Genomic DNA, 14,732 nt, shown 5'->3' with positions numbered 1-14,732 from the left:
TCATGCAAATTTAACTTCAACAGTCTTGCGTTTCTTTAGCCGAGGAGGAAGCAACTTCTCAACAGTCACAGTCAGAATCCCATCTTGACAAACAGCAGAAATTGCATCAGTATTAATATTCTCCGGCAGTATAAACTTCCTCATGAACTTCCCAACCCTTCTCTCCATTTTAATATACTTTCCCCCTTCTTTCTCTTCTTCCCTCTTCCTTTGTCCACTTATCAGCAGCACATTGTCATTTTCCACCTGCTCCTTTATATCTCCAGATTTCATACCGGGCATATCCACAATTAAAACATAGGAATTTGGGTACTCTTTCATGTCTGCTGGTGTTGTAGCTATGGCCTTAGCGTCACATGCACAGTGTGGGACCCATTTAAATAAAATAAAAAATAAAAAGAAAATGAAGAAAACAAGTTGAATGGCGTCTGACAATGTTGTGCAATTTGCAAAGGAGCAAATCTGATTTTTGGTAACCAAATCCATGGCATAACCAAAACAGACTTGCAAACAGATTTGCAAGTTGCAAAACCAACCATTGTGATTGGTTTGATTTGCGGCAAGTTTTGCTATAAATAGCAGGCCTCGTTCCTCATTTCAGACACACCAAATCAGAAAGAGCGAAATAGAGCGTAGAGAGAGTAATCCACAGATTGTAGTCTGTGAGATAAATAGTGAGTGAGAGTAATATTGTAGTGAGGTGTTTAAAATAAAGAGTGTTATTTCTTTCGAAGTTGTAGTAGTCTCTTGACACTACCATGCTATTGTTATACTCCCCACAGAGCGAGAGAGGGTGCGGAGGTTTATTGATGGATTGATTCAGCCGATCCGTCTCCAGATGGCTATGGGAGCTGGTAGTGAGATTTCTTTTCAGGAGGCGGCCAATGCAGCCCGCAGAGTTGAGATGGCCCTTGCACGGGGAGGTGGTCAGGTGTTGGATAAGAGGCCTCGTCATTCTGGTAGGTTCAGTGGTACCTCGTCTGGAGGTACGGATTCTTATGGTAGAGGCCATTCACCGAGACCCTTTCAGTCAGCACTCCAGGTTTCTCATGGTACTCCAGGCGGTGGTGGTTCTCAGCAGCATTATTCTGATCAACAACCCATCAGTGCACCGCCACTTCAGAGCTTCCGGGGAGGACATTCAGGTCGACAGGGCCAGCAGTCTCAGTAGCCGAGGGCTTGTTATGGTTGTGGTGACCCGAGTCACATTGTCAGATTTTGCCCTCGAGCCTCGGGTAGTTCTCAGCAGCAGGGTCCTCGCCCCATGATTCAGGCACCAGGTGATCCACAGCTTGCCCAGCCAGCTAGAGGCGGGGGTAGGGATCATAGAGGTGGAGGTAGAGACCGTAGAGGTGGAGCTCGGACCGGCAGAGGTAGGGGTCAGCCAGTAGCAGATCGTCCCAGAGACATGGTTCAGGGAGGTGGGGCCCAGCCCCGGTGTTATGCTTTGCCAGCCAGACCAGAGGCTGAGTCTTCAGATGCTGTTATTACAGGTACTGTTCTGGTCTGTGATAGGGATGCTTCAGTGCTATTTGACCCTGGGTCTACGTATTCATATGTGTCGTCCTATTTTGCACCCTACCTGGCTATGCCTATTGATGCTTTGGGTATTCCTATTTATGTATCTACACCGGTGGGTGATTCTATAGTGGTCGACCGAGTTCATCGTTCCTGTGTGGTAGTGTTTGAGGGTCTTGAGACCCGTGTTGATTTATTACTCTTAGACATGGTGGATTTCGACGTTATATTAGGGATGGATTGATTGTCCCCGTATCATGCTATCTTGGATTGTCACGCCAAGACCGTGACCTTGGCTTTGCCAGATTTGTCCCGATTGGAGTGGAGAGGGACCCCAGGACATGCCACCCGCAGTGTTATTTCATATGTGAAGGCTCAACGTATGGTCGAGAAGGGGTGTCTAGCTTATCTGGCGTATGTTCGCGATTCCAGCACAGAGGTTCCTTCTATTGATTCTGTTCCTATTGTTCGGGAGTTCCCCGAGGTTTTCCCTTTAGACCTGCCGGGTATGCCGCCCAATAGGGATATTGATTTCTGTATTGATCTGGCCCCAGGCACGCAGCCCATTTCTATTCCGCCGTATCGCATGGCCCCGCCAGAGTTGAAGGAGTTAAAGGACCAGTTGCAAGATTTGCTAGAGAAGGGTTTTATCAGGCCTAGTGTTTCTCCTTGGGGTGCACCAGTGTTGTTTGTGAAGAAAAGGATGGATCGATGAGGATGTGCATTGATTACCGGCAATTGAACAAAGTGACGATAAAGAACAAGTATCCACTACCAAGGATTGATGATTTGTTTGACCAGCTTCAGGGTGCGAAGGTGTTTTGAAAGATAGACTTGAGATCTGGCTACCATCAGCTGAGGATCAGGGCGTCGGATGTCCCTAAGACAGCATTCCGCACTCGGTATGGGCATTGTGAGTTTTTGGTCATGTCATTTGGGTTGACCAATGCCCCAACAGCATTTATGGAGTTGATGAACCGAGTGTTCAGACCTTACTTGGACCTGTTCGTGATAGTCTTTATTGATGATATTCTGGTGTACTCCCGCAGCCAGGAGGAGCACGAGCAGCACCTCAGAGTCGTTCTTCAAACTCTGAAGGATAGTCAGTTATATGCTAAGTTCTCGAAGTGCGAGTTCTGGTTGAGTTCGATTGCATTTCTGGGTCATGTTGTATCAGCAGAGGGTATTCAGGTGGACCCGAAGAAGATTGAGGCAGTCAAGAACTGGCCTCGACCAGCATCAGCTACTGAGATTCGGAGTTTCTTAGGGTTAGCAGGTTATTATCGCCGGTTCGTGGAGGGGTTTTCATCCATAGCAGCCCCGATGACCAGATTGACCCAGAAGGGTGCCCAGTTCAGGTGGTCAGACGAGTGTGAGGAGAGCTTTCAGAAGCTCAAGACAGCTTTGACTACGGCACCGAATTGGTTTTGCCCACAGGCTCAGGGCCTTGTACAGTTTATTGTGATGCTTCCCGTATTGGGCTTGGTGGGGTATTGATGCAGGACGACAGAGTCATTGCTTATGCTTCGAGGCAATTGAAGATCCACGAGAAGAATTATTCGGTCCATGATCTAGAGTTGGCAGCCATTGTTCATGCTTTGAAGATTTGGAGGCATTACTTATATGGTGTGACGTGTGAGGTGTACACTGATCACAAGAGTCTGCAATACTTGTTCAAGTAGAAGGAGTTGAACTTGAGGCAGCGGAGGGTTGGAGCTATTGAAGGATTATGATGTTACCATTTTGTACCACCCGGGGAGAGCCAATGTGGTGGCCGATGCATTGAGTAGGAAGTCCACCAGTATGGGTAGTCTTGCTTATATCCCGGTCAGCCAGAGACCGCTTGCTTTGGATATTCAGGCCTTGGCCAATCGGTTTGTGAGGTTGGACATTTCGGAGCCTAGTAGAGTGTTAGCTTGCACAGTCGCTTGTTCTTCATTATTGGAGCGTATCCGTGATCGGCAGTTTGATGATCCCCATTTATGTGCTCTGAGAGACACGGTGCAGCGTGGAGGTGCCACGAAGGTGACCTTAGATGATGATGGTGTTTTGAGGTTGCAGGGGCGAGTCTGTGTGCCCAATGTCGATGGTGGGGAAATCCGGGTCGTGACACAAGATGTGTGGGAAATCGTAGATAGAGGGTATGCAAAACCCGATAATGAGGAAGCTCTGCCTCAAAATGAAAAAGATGTCTTGGCAAAGACAAGGAAGAAGGATCAACAAGCCCTCACGCTCATCCACCAATGTTTGGATGATGCCATGTTTGAGAAGGTGGCAGATGCTACCACCTCAAAGGAAGCTTGGGAGATTTTACAAAATTCTCTTCAAGGAGTTGACAAGGTGAGAAAGGTAAAACTTCAAACTCTAAGGGCTGATTTTGAACTTTTAAAAATGAAAGAATCCGAATGCATTTCGGATTATTGTTCAAAAGTGAAGGCTGTTGTGAATCAATTTAGAAGATACGGGGAGGACATAAAAGATGTCCGTGTGGTAGAAAAGATCCTTCGCACTTTAACACCTAAATTCGATTTTGTGGTCTGTGCTATTGAAGAGTCTAAAGATTTAGACTCAATGATGGTGGAGCAATTAGAGGGTTCTTTACAGGCCCATGAAGAAAAGATCAAGAGGAGACAAGAAGTGTCATTGGAGCAACTTCTTAAAACTCAGGCATCCTTCAAGGATTATGGAGGTGAAAAAAGCTATCGAGGGAATGGACGAGGACGAGGCCGTGGCGGTCATGGACGAGGAAGAAGTAACGGTAACAACTTCAACAATGAAGCTAAAATCCACCAAACATTCAGAGGTCGTGGTCATGGACATAGAGGAGGAAGAGGACGTGGATACTATCAAGAAAATAATGGACAAAGGTATGACAAATCAAAACTTGAGTGCTATAATTGTCATAAATTTGGCCATTACTCTTGGAAATGTCGCAGCAATGTTGAAGAGAAAGCTAACCTTGTTGACGACAAGAAAGAAGAAGATGAGTCAACGTTATTGCTGGCACTCAAGGAAGAAGACAGGGATGATTGCAGCTCGTGGTATTTGGACAATGGAGCAAGCAATCATATGTGTGGATGCAAAGAAAAGTTTGTGGAGATCAATAAAATGGTGAGAGGTAATGTGTCCTTTGGAGATACCTCAAAGATTCAAATCGAAGGGATATGTACGATTCTGATCTCCTGTAAAGATGGTAGTCACAAGCTAATTCAAGATGTTTATTATGTGCCAAAATTAAAAGGCAATATTTTGAGTTTGGGCCAACTTCTTGAAAAGGAATATGATATCCACATGAAAAATATGCATCTTTGGCTTAGAGATTCAAGTGGAATTCTAATTGCTAAAGTGCATATGGCAAAGAATAGATTATTTTCTCTGAATCTTAAAACAATTGATGCAAAGTGTTTGAAGGCTAATGTGCAAGATGAATCATGGTGTTGGCACATGCGATTTGGGCACTTGAATTTTGAAGCGCTCAAAACAATGGGAGAAACGAACATGGTGCATGGGATACCATCAATCAACCATCCCAATCAATTATGTGAAGCTTGTCTTCTAGGAAAACATGCAAGGAGGAGTTTTCCAAAGGAGGCCATGTCAAGATCAACCAAGCCGCTCCAGCTTGTTCACACTGATGTGTGTGGACCAATCAATCCACCTTCTTTTGGTAAAAGTAGATACTTTCTGCTTTTCATTGATGACTTTAGTAGAAAGACTTGTTTATTCCTTGAACCAAAAATCTGAAGCTTTTGCTGCTTTTAAAAATTTCAAAGTACTTGTGGAGAAAGAAAATGGCTATGAAATTAAAGCTCTAAGGTCTGATAGAGGAGACGAATTCACTTCAAACGAATTTAATGACTTTTGTCAGTCTCATGGAATTCGTCGCCCTCTAACGGTACCTTATTCACCCCAACAAAATGGAGTTGCAGAGAGAAAGAATCGAACGATTCTTAATATGGCTCGATGTATGTTGAAAGCTAAAAGTATGCCCAAGGAATTTTGGGCCGAAGCTGTTTCTTGTGCAGTTTATTTGAACAATAGATCTCCAACAAGAAATGTTAGAGATCAAACCCCTCAAGAAGCATGGAGTGGAAGAAAGCCAAGTGTTAAACATTTGAGAATCTTTGGGAGCATAGCATATGCTCATGTGCCACATCAAGGGAGAGCAAAGCTTGACGATCGAAGTGTCAAGCATGTGTTTGTTGGCTATGATACGAGTTCAAAAGGCTACAAGTTATACAACCCAAGCAGCGGTAAGGTGGTGGTAAGTCGCGATGTTGAATTTGATGAAGAATTGGCATGGGATTGGGAAGCTCAGAAGAAACTTCATATGATTTTCTTCCATATTTTGGTGATGAAGAAGAACCAGAGACCGTGGAACCTGTGCAGGATACAACTCCACCTCCTTCTCCAACCAATGTTGCATCTCCCTCTTCTCAAGAAAGTTCAAATGAACAACCGCAAAGGACAAGGAGTATTCAAGAGCTCTATGAGGACACAGAAGAAGTTACTAATTTTGATTTTTTATGTTGTCTCTTTGCTGACAGTGAACCAATGAAATTTGATGAAGTTGTTAGAAACAAAAAGTGGAGACAAGCCATGGAGGAGGAGATTGAGTCAATAGAGAAGAACAACACTTGGGAGTTAACAACTCTTCCCAAGGGTCATCGAGCAATTGGAGTGAAATGGGTATACAAAATAAAGAAGAATGCTAATGGAGATGTGGAGAAATACAAGGCACGACTTGTGGCTAAAGGCTACAAGCAAAGGCAAGGCATTGACTATGAAGAAGTCTATGCACCTATTGCCCGCATGGAGACAATTCGTTTGCTGATCTCTTTGGCGGCGCAAATGAAGTGGAAGATCCATCAACTAGATGTCAAGTCAGCCTTCTTGAATGGCTATCTTGAAGAAGAAGTCTATGTTGAACAACCATTGGGCTTCGTGGTCAAAAACCATAAAGATAAAGTGTTGCGGTTGAAGAAAGCTTTATATGGATTAAAGCAAGCCCCACGAGCATGGAATAGTTGCATCGACAAGTATTTTCAAGACAATGAGTTTACTCGTTGTCTCCATGAATATGCTCTTTACCTTAAAGTTCATACTAATGGAGATATCTTGCTTGTTTGTCTTTATGTTGATGATCTTATTTTCACGGGCAATAACCCAAGTTTGTTTGAAGCTTTTAAGAAAGATATGTCCCGTGAGTTTGAGATGACAGACGTAGGGCTCATGTCATACTACTTGGGCCTAGAAGTGAAGCAGATGGAGGATGGAATTTTTATCTCTCAAGAAAGCTATACAAAAGAGATATTGAAGAAGTTCAACATGCTCGATTGCAACCCCGTGAACACACCGATGGAGAGTGGGACAAAATTGTCCAAGTTTGATGAAGGAGAAAAGGTGGATCCCACATTTTTCAAAAGTCTTGTGGGAAGTTTGAGGTACTTGACTTGTACCAGGCCAGATATACTATTTGCAGTTGGAGTAGTAAGCCGCTTCATGGAAGCTCCTACCTCCACTCATTTGAAAGTCACTAGAAGAATTCTTCGTACCTAAAAGGTACGACTGACTTTGGGTTATTTTATTCTTCTTCTAATGATTTCAAACTTATGGAATTTTGTGATAAAGATTATGCCGGAGATATTGATGATAGAAAAAGTACAACCGGTTTTGTATTTTTCTTGGGTGATTCTATTATTCCTTGGAGTTCAAAGAAACAACCAATTGTTACTCTGTCGACTTCTGAAGCTGAATATATAGCAGCAACATCTTGTACCTGTCATGCTATTTGGTTGAGAAGATTATTGAAGGAGCTCAATTTGCCACAAATTGAAGCTACGGAGATTTGTATTGACAACAAATCCGCACAGGCACTCGCGAAGAATCCAGTGTATCATGATCGAAGCAAGCATATTGATACAAGGTATCACTTCATCAGAGAATGCATTGCCAAGAATGAAGTCGAGCTCAAATATGTGAAGTTTCATGATCAAGTTGCAGATATCTTCAAAAAGCCTCTCAAGTTTGAAGATTTCCAGCGATTGAGATCAAGACTTGGAATGAAGAAGAAAAATCCAAAATTAAGGGAGAGATTTATGGGACCCATTTAAATAAAATAAAAAAAAAGAAAATGAAGAAAACAAGTTGAATGGCGTCTGATAATGTTGTGCAATTTGCAAAAGAGCAAATCTGATTTTTGGTAACCAAATCCATGGCATAACCAAAACAGACTTGCAAACAGATTTGCAAGTTGCAAAACCAACCATTGTGATTGGTTTGATTTGCGGCAAGTTTTGCTATAAATAGCAGGCCTCGTTCCTCATTTCAGACACACCAAATCAGAAAGAGCGCAATAGAGCGTAGAGAGAGTAATCCATAAATTGTAGTCTATGAGATAAATAGTGAGTGAGAGTAATATTGTAGTGAAGTGTTTAAAATAAAGAGTGTTATTTCTTTCGAAGTTGTAGTAGTCTCTTGACACTACTAAGCTGTAATATTATAGTGGTAATATTGCTCTGCTCGGGTATTGTATTTTACCCCGTTAAAATATTTGGTGTTGTTGTTACTCTCTTGTGTTATTGTTATTTACCGTGGGTATTATTCCTGGGCGGGATATTATTTTTTTATTCCCAACACACAGCCTCTTGCTGGGGCATTGATGGACTGGTCTGAGTCATCACAGGCGGCATCCATGAGGTGCTGGAGAGTGTGGAAGAGCGGCAATCCATAATGCAAGAGAAGTTTTGCAACATCAATTGAGGCTTCCGAATGCGTTCGTTGCTCACTTTTTAACTTCTCGGATTGCTTGTCAAAAGCATCTTGGATTGATTGATGATGATTTGACAAACCTAGCATCTTATTGAAACATTTATGATGGACACTATTAGCCTCGCCAGCATGCAAACGCAATCTTTCAAGAGCTTTATTCCAAGCCCTAAAACCATTTTTCGAAAAAACTTCACCCGCACTTCCATGAATGAACTTATGTTTGAACAAATAATAACATAGACAATATGCAGCATCTTTCTTCACACTATACTCCAACCATCCAGAAAATGGACCTTCAGACCAACTTGAATTAAATTGGCGCATTTTATTTCCAATTTTAGTTTTAGGAAATTGATGCTTGGAAGGTTGACAAGGACCTTTCTGAATGTAGTGTTTTCTCACTTCTTCTCGTATTCGAGGGCTATAGTTAACAAGGGTCATTCTCTCTCCTGGATCATCTTTAAGTGATCATCTATAAGATGGGAAAGATTGGCACTCGTACGAATTTCTGGAGCTATCGTCGTACTCAGGGATGGACAACTAAAACTAGAACTTGGTTGAGAATGATCCAACTTCTTGAGAAATATATCCATCACAGTTTACAAGAATTACGAACACTCCCTACAATACAAAAGTTCAATCCAACTCAATTTAGTAATTTGGTATAAGCCCAGAACTAAAATATTGGAGTATGTATTTCGTACAAGAAAAAAGGGCTTGCTATAGATGCATAATTCGATACTCAAGGCAAAGACCTATAATAATAAGCACTCTTGAACATTGAAACAGAATCAATTTTTTTTTATAAGTAAAAGTTAAATGTTACTCCATAAATTAACATGAGTACAGACATTACCAACTAAGAATTCTGTAAAACTGGAAGGATTCCAGAAACTCTAAAGGATTACATCAGTATCACTCCCAAAATCAGAACTAAACCAGGTTTTCAATTTTCCTTCTACAGAAAAGAAATGAATCTCCCATTCTAGAATGATTAAAACAGCAACTTACTGAATTTATATTTTCTAGGTCTGCAAAAAGATTTACTAGAGCTGTTCTTCTAGAAAAAAATAAAATTAGTTGTCCGTCATCTATTGAAAAATGATACTGAATATAAGCTAGAAGCAGAATAGTGCAGAGTTAAAATGGGACCAGAAATGTAAAAACAAGAGAAATGTAATAGGGCTAGCTTGATGATTTCAGAGAGAGACTCACAATTACGGAGCCAGCCAGTCACTGATGCCAGAAATAGAATTTCTCCCAGCGGCACTAGCGGCGGCGGAGGGTGGCGCAGCGCAGCTCTTAATCTATATCTTTGATTGCGCAGCTCTTAATCTATATCTTTGATTTAGATTATGTTCCTTTGGTTGTCTTACTGTTCTACTCGTTATAACAAATGTTATAAAATAAAGGTTGTAAAAGTAAAGATAAGGATACAGAGATTGATATATTAAAAAACTAATGTATATAATGAATCGAAATTTCTTCTATTTAAAGAAAAAAAGTAAGTTGTTGTATAAGCTGCTATGGTAAGCTATCACGTAAGTTGCTCCTACAAGCTGGTGTGTACTCTGCTTGTAAGTTGCTACTGCAAGATGTAGTATAAGCTGCTTCTAGGCTCCTACAACAAGCTGCTGTGTAAACTTCTTGTAAGTTGTTATTGTACCGGCTATACATATTCTTTTACGGGAGTAATATTTATTCACAACGGAGTACCGAAATGATAAGCTTCTTCAGGAGGCTTATTCCAATAGAATACTAAATAGATAAACATATTTACGGTAGAGTCTGTCACGACCCGGATTTTCCACCCTCGTGAGTCGTGATAGAGCCTACTCGTAGAAGCTAGGCAAGCCAAATTTTTATTACTTTCCGTTTACAACATAATCCTTTTTAACAATTCATGGCAACAATATAAAAACAATGAAATTAAATAGTAGCGGAAGTCTTAATTATAGAAACTGAATCAAAATGCGGAATAGTCAATATAAGCCTCTACCCAAGACTGGTGTCACAATACTCACGAACTGCTAAGAAATACTAAACACAAACGTCTGAAAGAAAACATAAGCTGTTTGCCTCGAATACAATGAGGCAACAGGCTAAAAAGAGAGAATAAGGGAGACGCCGGGCTGCGGACGCCTGCAAGGCTACCTCGGGTCTCACCGGACTGAAGGCCTGCTCCCGTACTAATGCTGCTGCTGCTGCTGCTCGAAACCTGGACCTGTGCAAATAGCACAGAGTGTAGTATCAGCACAACCGACCCCATGTGCTGGTAAGTGTCTAGCCTAACCCCGGCGAAGTAGTGACGAGGCTAGGTTGGACTACCACATAAACCTGTACAATTATATATATATATATATATATATATATATATATATATATTCAGCGGAATTGAAAATACAAGACAAGTAAACAATATGGGAGGGGGAGCATGCTGTGGNACAAGTAAACAATATAGGGGCGGGGGGGGGGGACATGCTGTGGGGAGATAACAGTATTAATAGTAAATCCAGAATAACAATCTAAGGGCAGCTTGGAATTTACAGCGGACAAGAAACCAATACCCAAAATAAACACACTTGTATCAATAATTGTTGCGGCACGCAACCCGATCCCAATATTTAACAACACTATTTCGGCGTATAACCCGATCCATAAATATCATTGTTGCGGCGTGCAACCCGATCCATATCATTTAACATTATTGCGGCGCGCAACCCGATCCACAAATATCATTCAATGCACGGCATCACCCTTCGTGCTTTAACACTCTTCCTCACCCAATCAACAATCGCAAACAAGGGCAAGGGAAAATAATACAACAAGAATAGAAGTCCCGGCAAGGGTACACAACAACAATTTAAAGACCCGAGAAGGGTACAACATCAATAACCAACAACATCCCGGCAGGGGAATAAATCATTAACTCTTTTCTTTCTTTCACTTTCATCTCATAGTTCACATTATCACTTGAGCCAATGCTCCAAAGAGTCACTTATCTCATATACCTTCACAATTTGTATTTCAACCCGAGCCAATGCTCCACGAAGTTTCAAGATCACAATTTCTTTCACAAGGTCTTTACAACATATAGAAGTCATCAATTAAACATGGAAAGCATATCAACAACCAAACTATTCGCAAAGTAGGGACTCACGGTCATACTAGACACCAATGTATAGATACTCGTCACCATGCCTATACATCGTACTCGATCAATTAGCAAGTAGCAAACAAGACTCAACTCCTATTCCCTCAAGCTAGGGTTAAACCAAACACTTACCTCGATGCCTTGAATTCCACTCAAACCTCAACTATCGCTTTACCCCGTGATTCCACCTCCAATCCGCTCGAATCTAGTCACAAATTACTCAATACTTTAATAAACGCTAAATGAATCAATTTGAATGCATAAAAATGAATTTCCCAAGTTTTTCCCAAAAATTCCAAAATCGCCCCTGGGCCCACGTGGTCAAAACCCGAGGTTCGAACCAAAACCCGGTTACCCATTCCCCCACGAACTCAAATATGTAATTTGTTTTGCATTCGGACCTCAAATTGAGGTCCAAATCCCCAATTCTTAGAAAACCTAGGTTCTACCCAAAACCCCCAATTTCACCCATGAAAACCATTGATTTTAAGTTGAAAACATGTTAAATGATGTTAAAGATTGAAATAAATGAGTAAAAACCAACTTACAGATGATTTGGAAGAAGTCTTGTTCTTGGAAAATCGCCCAAAGAGTTGTATTTTGAAAGTGGGGTGAAAAATGACTTAAAATTCGACTAAGTATGAAATATACTGGGCTGCAGTTATCGCAATTGTGAACTGCGAACCCCGACCAAATTATGGGAATTGCGAACTCAGCCCTATCAGGGGACCTTCGCATTTGCGAAAAAGGTCTCGTATTTGCGAACCCTGGACCTTCGCATTTGCGAAGAATAATTTCGCATTTGCGATCATTGTCAGGCCTGGGCTGGTTTCGCATTTGCGAACCAGGCTTCGCATTTGCGAGAGCTGGACCTTCGCATTTGCGAATACTGGCTTCGCAAATGCGAAGCCTGCAGATTAGAGATACCAGATCTTTTCAAAAATGCAAAAATACAATCCAACACCTATCCAAAACTCACCCGAGCCCTCGGGGCTCAAAACCAAATATGCGCACAACCTCAATAATATCCTACGAACTTACTCGTGCGATCAAATCGCCAAAATAACATCAAAAACAACGAATCAACCTCAAAATCACAAATTTTTCCTCAAACCTCATAAACTTTCAAATTAAGAGTTTTAAGTGCAAAACACATCAAACGACGTCTGATTTCAACCAAACTTTACAGAAAGCGCTTAAACCATATATAAGACTTGTACCGGGCGCCGGAACCAAAATACGGGCCCGATACCACAGTCTTTTAATCAAATTTCATTTTCATTTTCCTTAATCATTTCCAGAAAACAATTTCACACAAAAATTTATTTCTCGGGCTTGGGACCTCGGAATTTGATTCCGGGCATACGCCAAGTCCCATATTTTCCTACGGACCCTCCGGGACCGTGAATTTACGGGTCCGGGTCCGTTTGCCCAAACTGTTGACCGAAGTCAAATTTAATCAATTTAATATAAAAAATTTAGCATTTTTCTCACAGAATTCATATTTAAGCTTTCCGGCTACGCGCCCGGACTATGCACGCAAATCGAGGCAACCCTAAATGAGTTTTCAAGGCCTCGGAAGCACGGAATGAGTAAGAAAATAGGTGATGACCCTTTGGGTCGTCACATTCTCCACCTCTAAAACAACCGTTCGTCCTCGAACGGACAAAAGAAAGAAGTACCTGAGTCGGGGAAAAGATGAGGATAATGACTGCGCATGTCGGACTTGGACTCCCAAGTCGATGCCTCAGGGGGCTGACCTCTCCACTAAACACGAACAGAGGAAAAACTCTTGGATCTCAACTGACGAACCTGCCGGTCTAGAATAGCTACCGGCTCCTCCTCATAAGACAAGTCCTGGTCCTACTCGATAGTGCTGAAATCTAACACGTGGGCTGGATTGCCGTCATACCTCCGAAGCATAGATACATGGAAAACTGGATGCACGGCTGATAAGCTAGGTGGCAATGCAAGTCTATAAGCCACCTCTCCCACTCGATCAAGGATCTCAAATGGACCAATGAATCTAGGGCTAAGCTTTCCCTTCTTCCCAAACCTCATCACGCCCTTCATAGGCGACACTCGGAGCAATACTCGCTCGCCAACCATGAAAGCTACATCTTGAACCTTACGATCTGCATAGCTCTTTTGCCTAGATTGAGCTGAACGAAGCCTATCCTGAATGATCCTGACCTTGTCCAAGGCCTCCTGAACCAAATCTGTACCTATCAACCGAGCCTCTCCCGGATCAAACCATCCAATCGGAGACCGACACCGCCTACCATATAAAGCCTCATAAGGAGCCATCTGGATGCTCGATTGGTAGCTGTTGTTGTAGGAAAACTCCGCTAAAGGCAAGAACTGATCCCACGAACCTCCAAAGTCAATAACACAAGCTCGAAGCATATCCTCCAAAATCTGAATAGTCTGCTCGGACTGTCCGTCCTTCTGGGGATGAAATGCTGTGCTCAACTCGACCTGTGTGCCCAACTCTCGCTGAACTGCTCTCCAGAAGCGCGAGGTAAACTGCGTACCCCGGTCCAAAATGATAGATGCCGGCACACCATGAAGGCGAACAATCTCCCGAATATAAATCTCAGCTAATCTCTCAAATGAATAGGAGACCGCCACAGGAATGAAATGCGCTGATTTGGTCAGCCTATCAACAATGACCCAAACTGCATCGAACTTCTTCCGAGTCAACAGAAGCCCAGTAACGAAGTCCATAGTGATCCTCTCCCACTTCCACTCGGGAAGCTCAATCCTCTGAAATAAACCACCAGGCCTCTGATGCTCATACTTAACCTGCTGACAATTCAAACACCGCGCCACATATGCCACAATATCCTTCTTCATTCTACGCCACCAATAATGCTGCCGCAAATCCTGATACATCTTCGCGGCGCCCGGATGAATAGAATACCGGGAACTATGGGCCTCCTCTAAAATCAAATCTCGAAGTCCATCCACATTGGGCACACAAACTCGCCCCTGCAATCTCAAAACTCCATCCGCATCTAAGGTAACATGCCTGGCGCCTCCGCGCTGCACCGTGTCTCTAAGGACACATAAATGGGGATCATCAAACTCCGATCACGGATACGCTCCAATAATGAAGAACGAGCGACCGTGCAAGCTAATACTCGGCTAGGCTCAGAAATATCCAGCCTCACAAATCTATTGGCCAAAGCCTGAACATCCAAAGCAAGTGGCCTCTGACTGACCGGAATATAAGCAAGACTGCCCATACTGGCTGACTTCCTACTCAAAGCATCGGCCACCACATTGG

General features: G+C 42.5%; 1 protein-coding gene across 1 annotated transcript; it reads right to left on the bottom strand.

The window, feature by feature from the left end:
- On the bottom strand, positions 1-8,613 carry LOC109236008 (17.3 kDa class II heat shock protein-like). The gene is made up of 2 exons (XM_019402244.1): positions 8,149-8,613; positions 1-351 (listed from the first exon to the last, which is right to left on the bottom strand). The coding sequence occupies exons 1-2, from the start codon at positions 8,611-8,613 to the stop codon at positions 1-3; spliced, it is 816 nt and encodes a 271-aa protein (XP_019257789.1).

This window comes from Nicotiana attenuata, chromosome 12, assembly GCF_001879085.1.
Source record: "Nicotiana attenuata strain UT chromosome 12, NIATTr2, whole genome shotgun sequence".
NCBI lineage: Eukaryota > Viridiplantae > Streptophyta > Magnoliopsida > Solanales > Solanaceae > Nicotiana > Nicotiana attenuata.
Note: the sequence above shows the minus strand (reverse complement) of the source record. Positions and strands in the feature narration are given on the sequence as shown.

What these genes read in the sequence shown, in the direction of transcription:
- LOC109236008 (XM_019402244.1), bottom strand. Translation starts at nt 8,613, where the DNA reads ATGCGCCAATTTAATTCAAGTTGGTCTGAAGGTCCATTTTCTGGATGG. An exon ending in CAAGAGGCTGTGTGTTGGGA is followed by an intron (nt 352 to 8,148) that starts ATAAAAAAATAA and finishes TGTGCATGTGAC; the next exon opens with GCTAAGGCCATAGCTACAAC.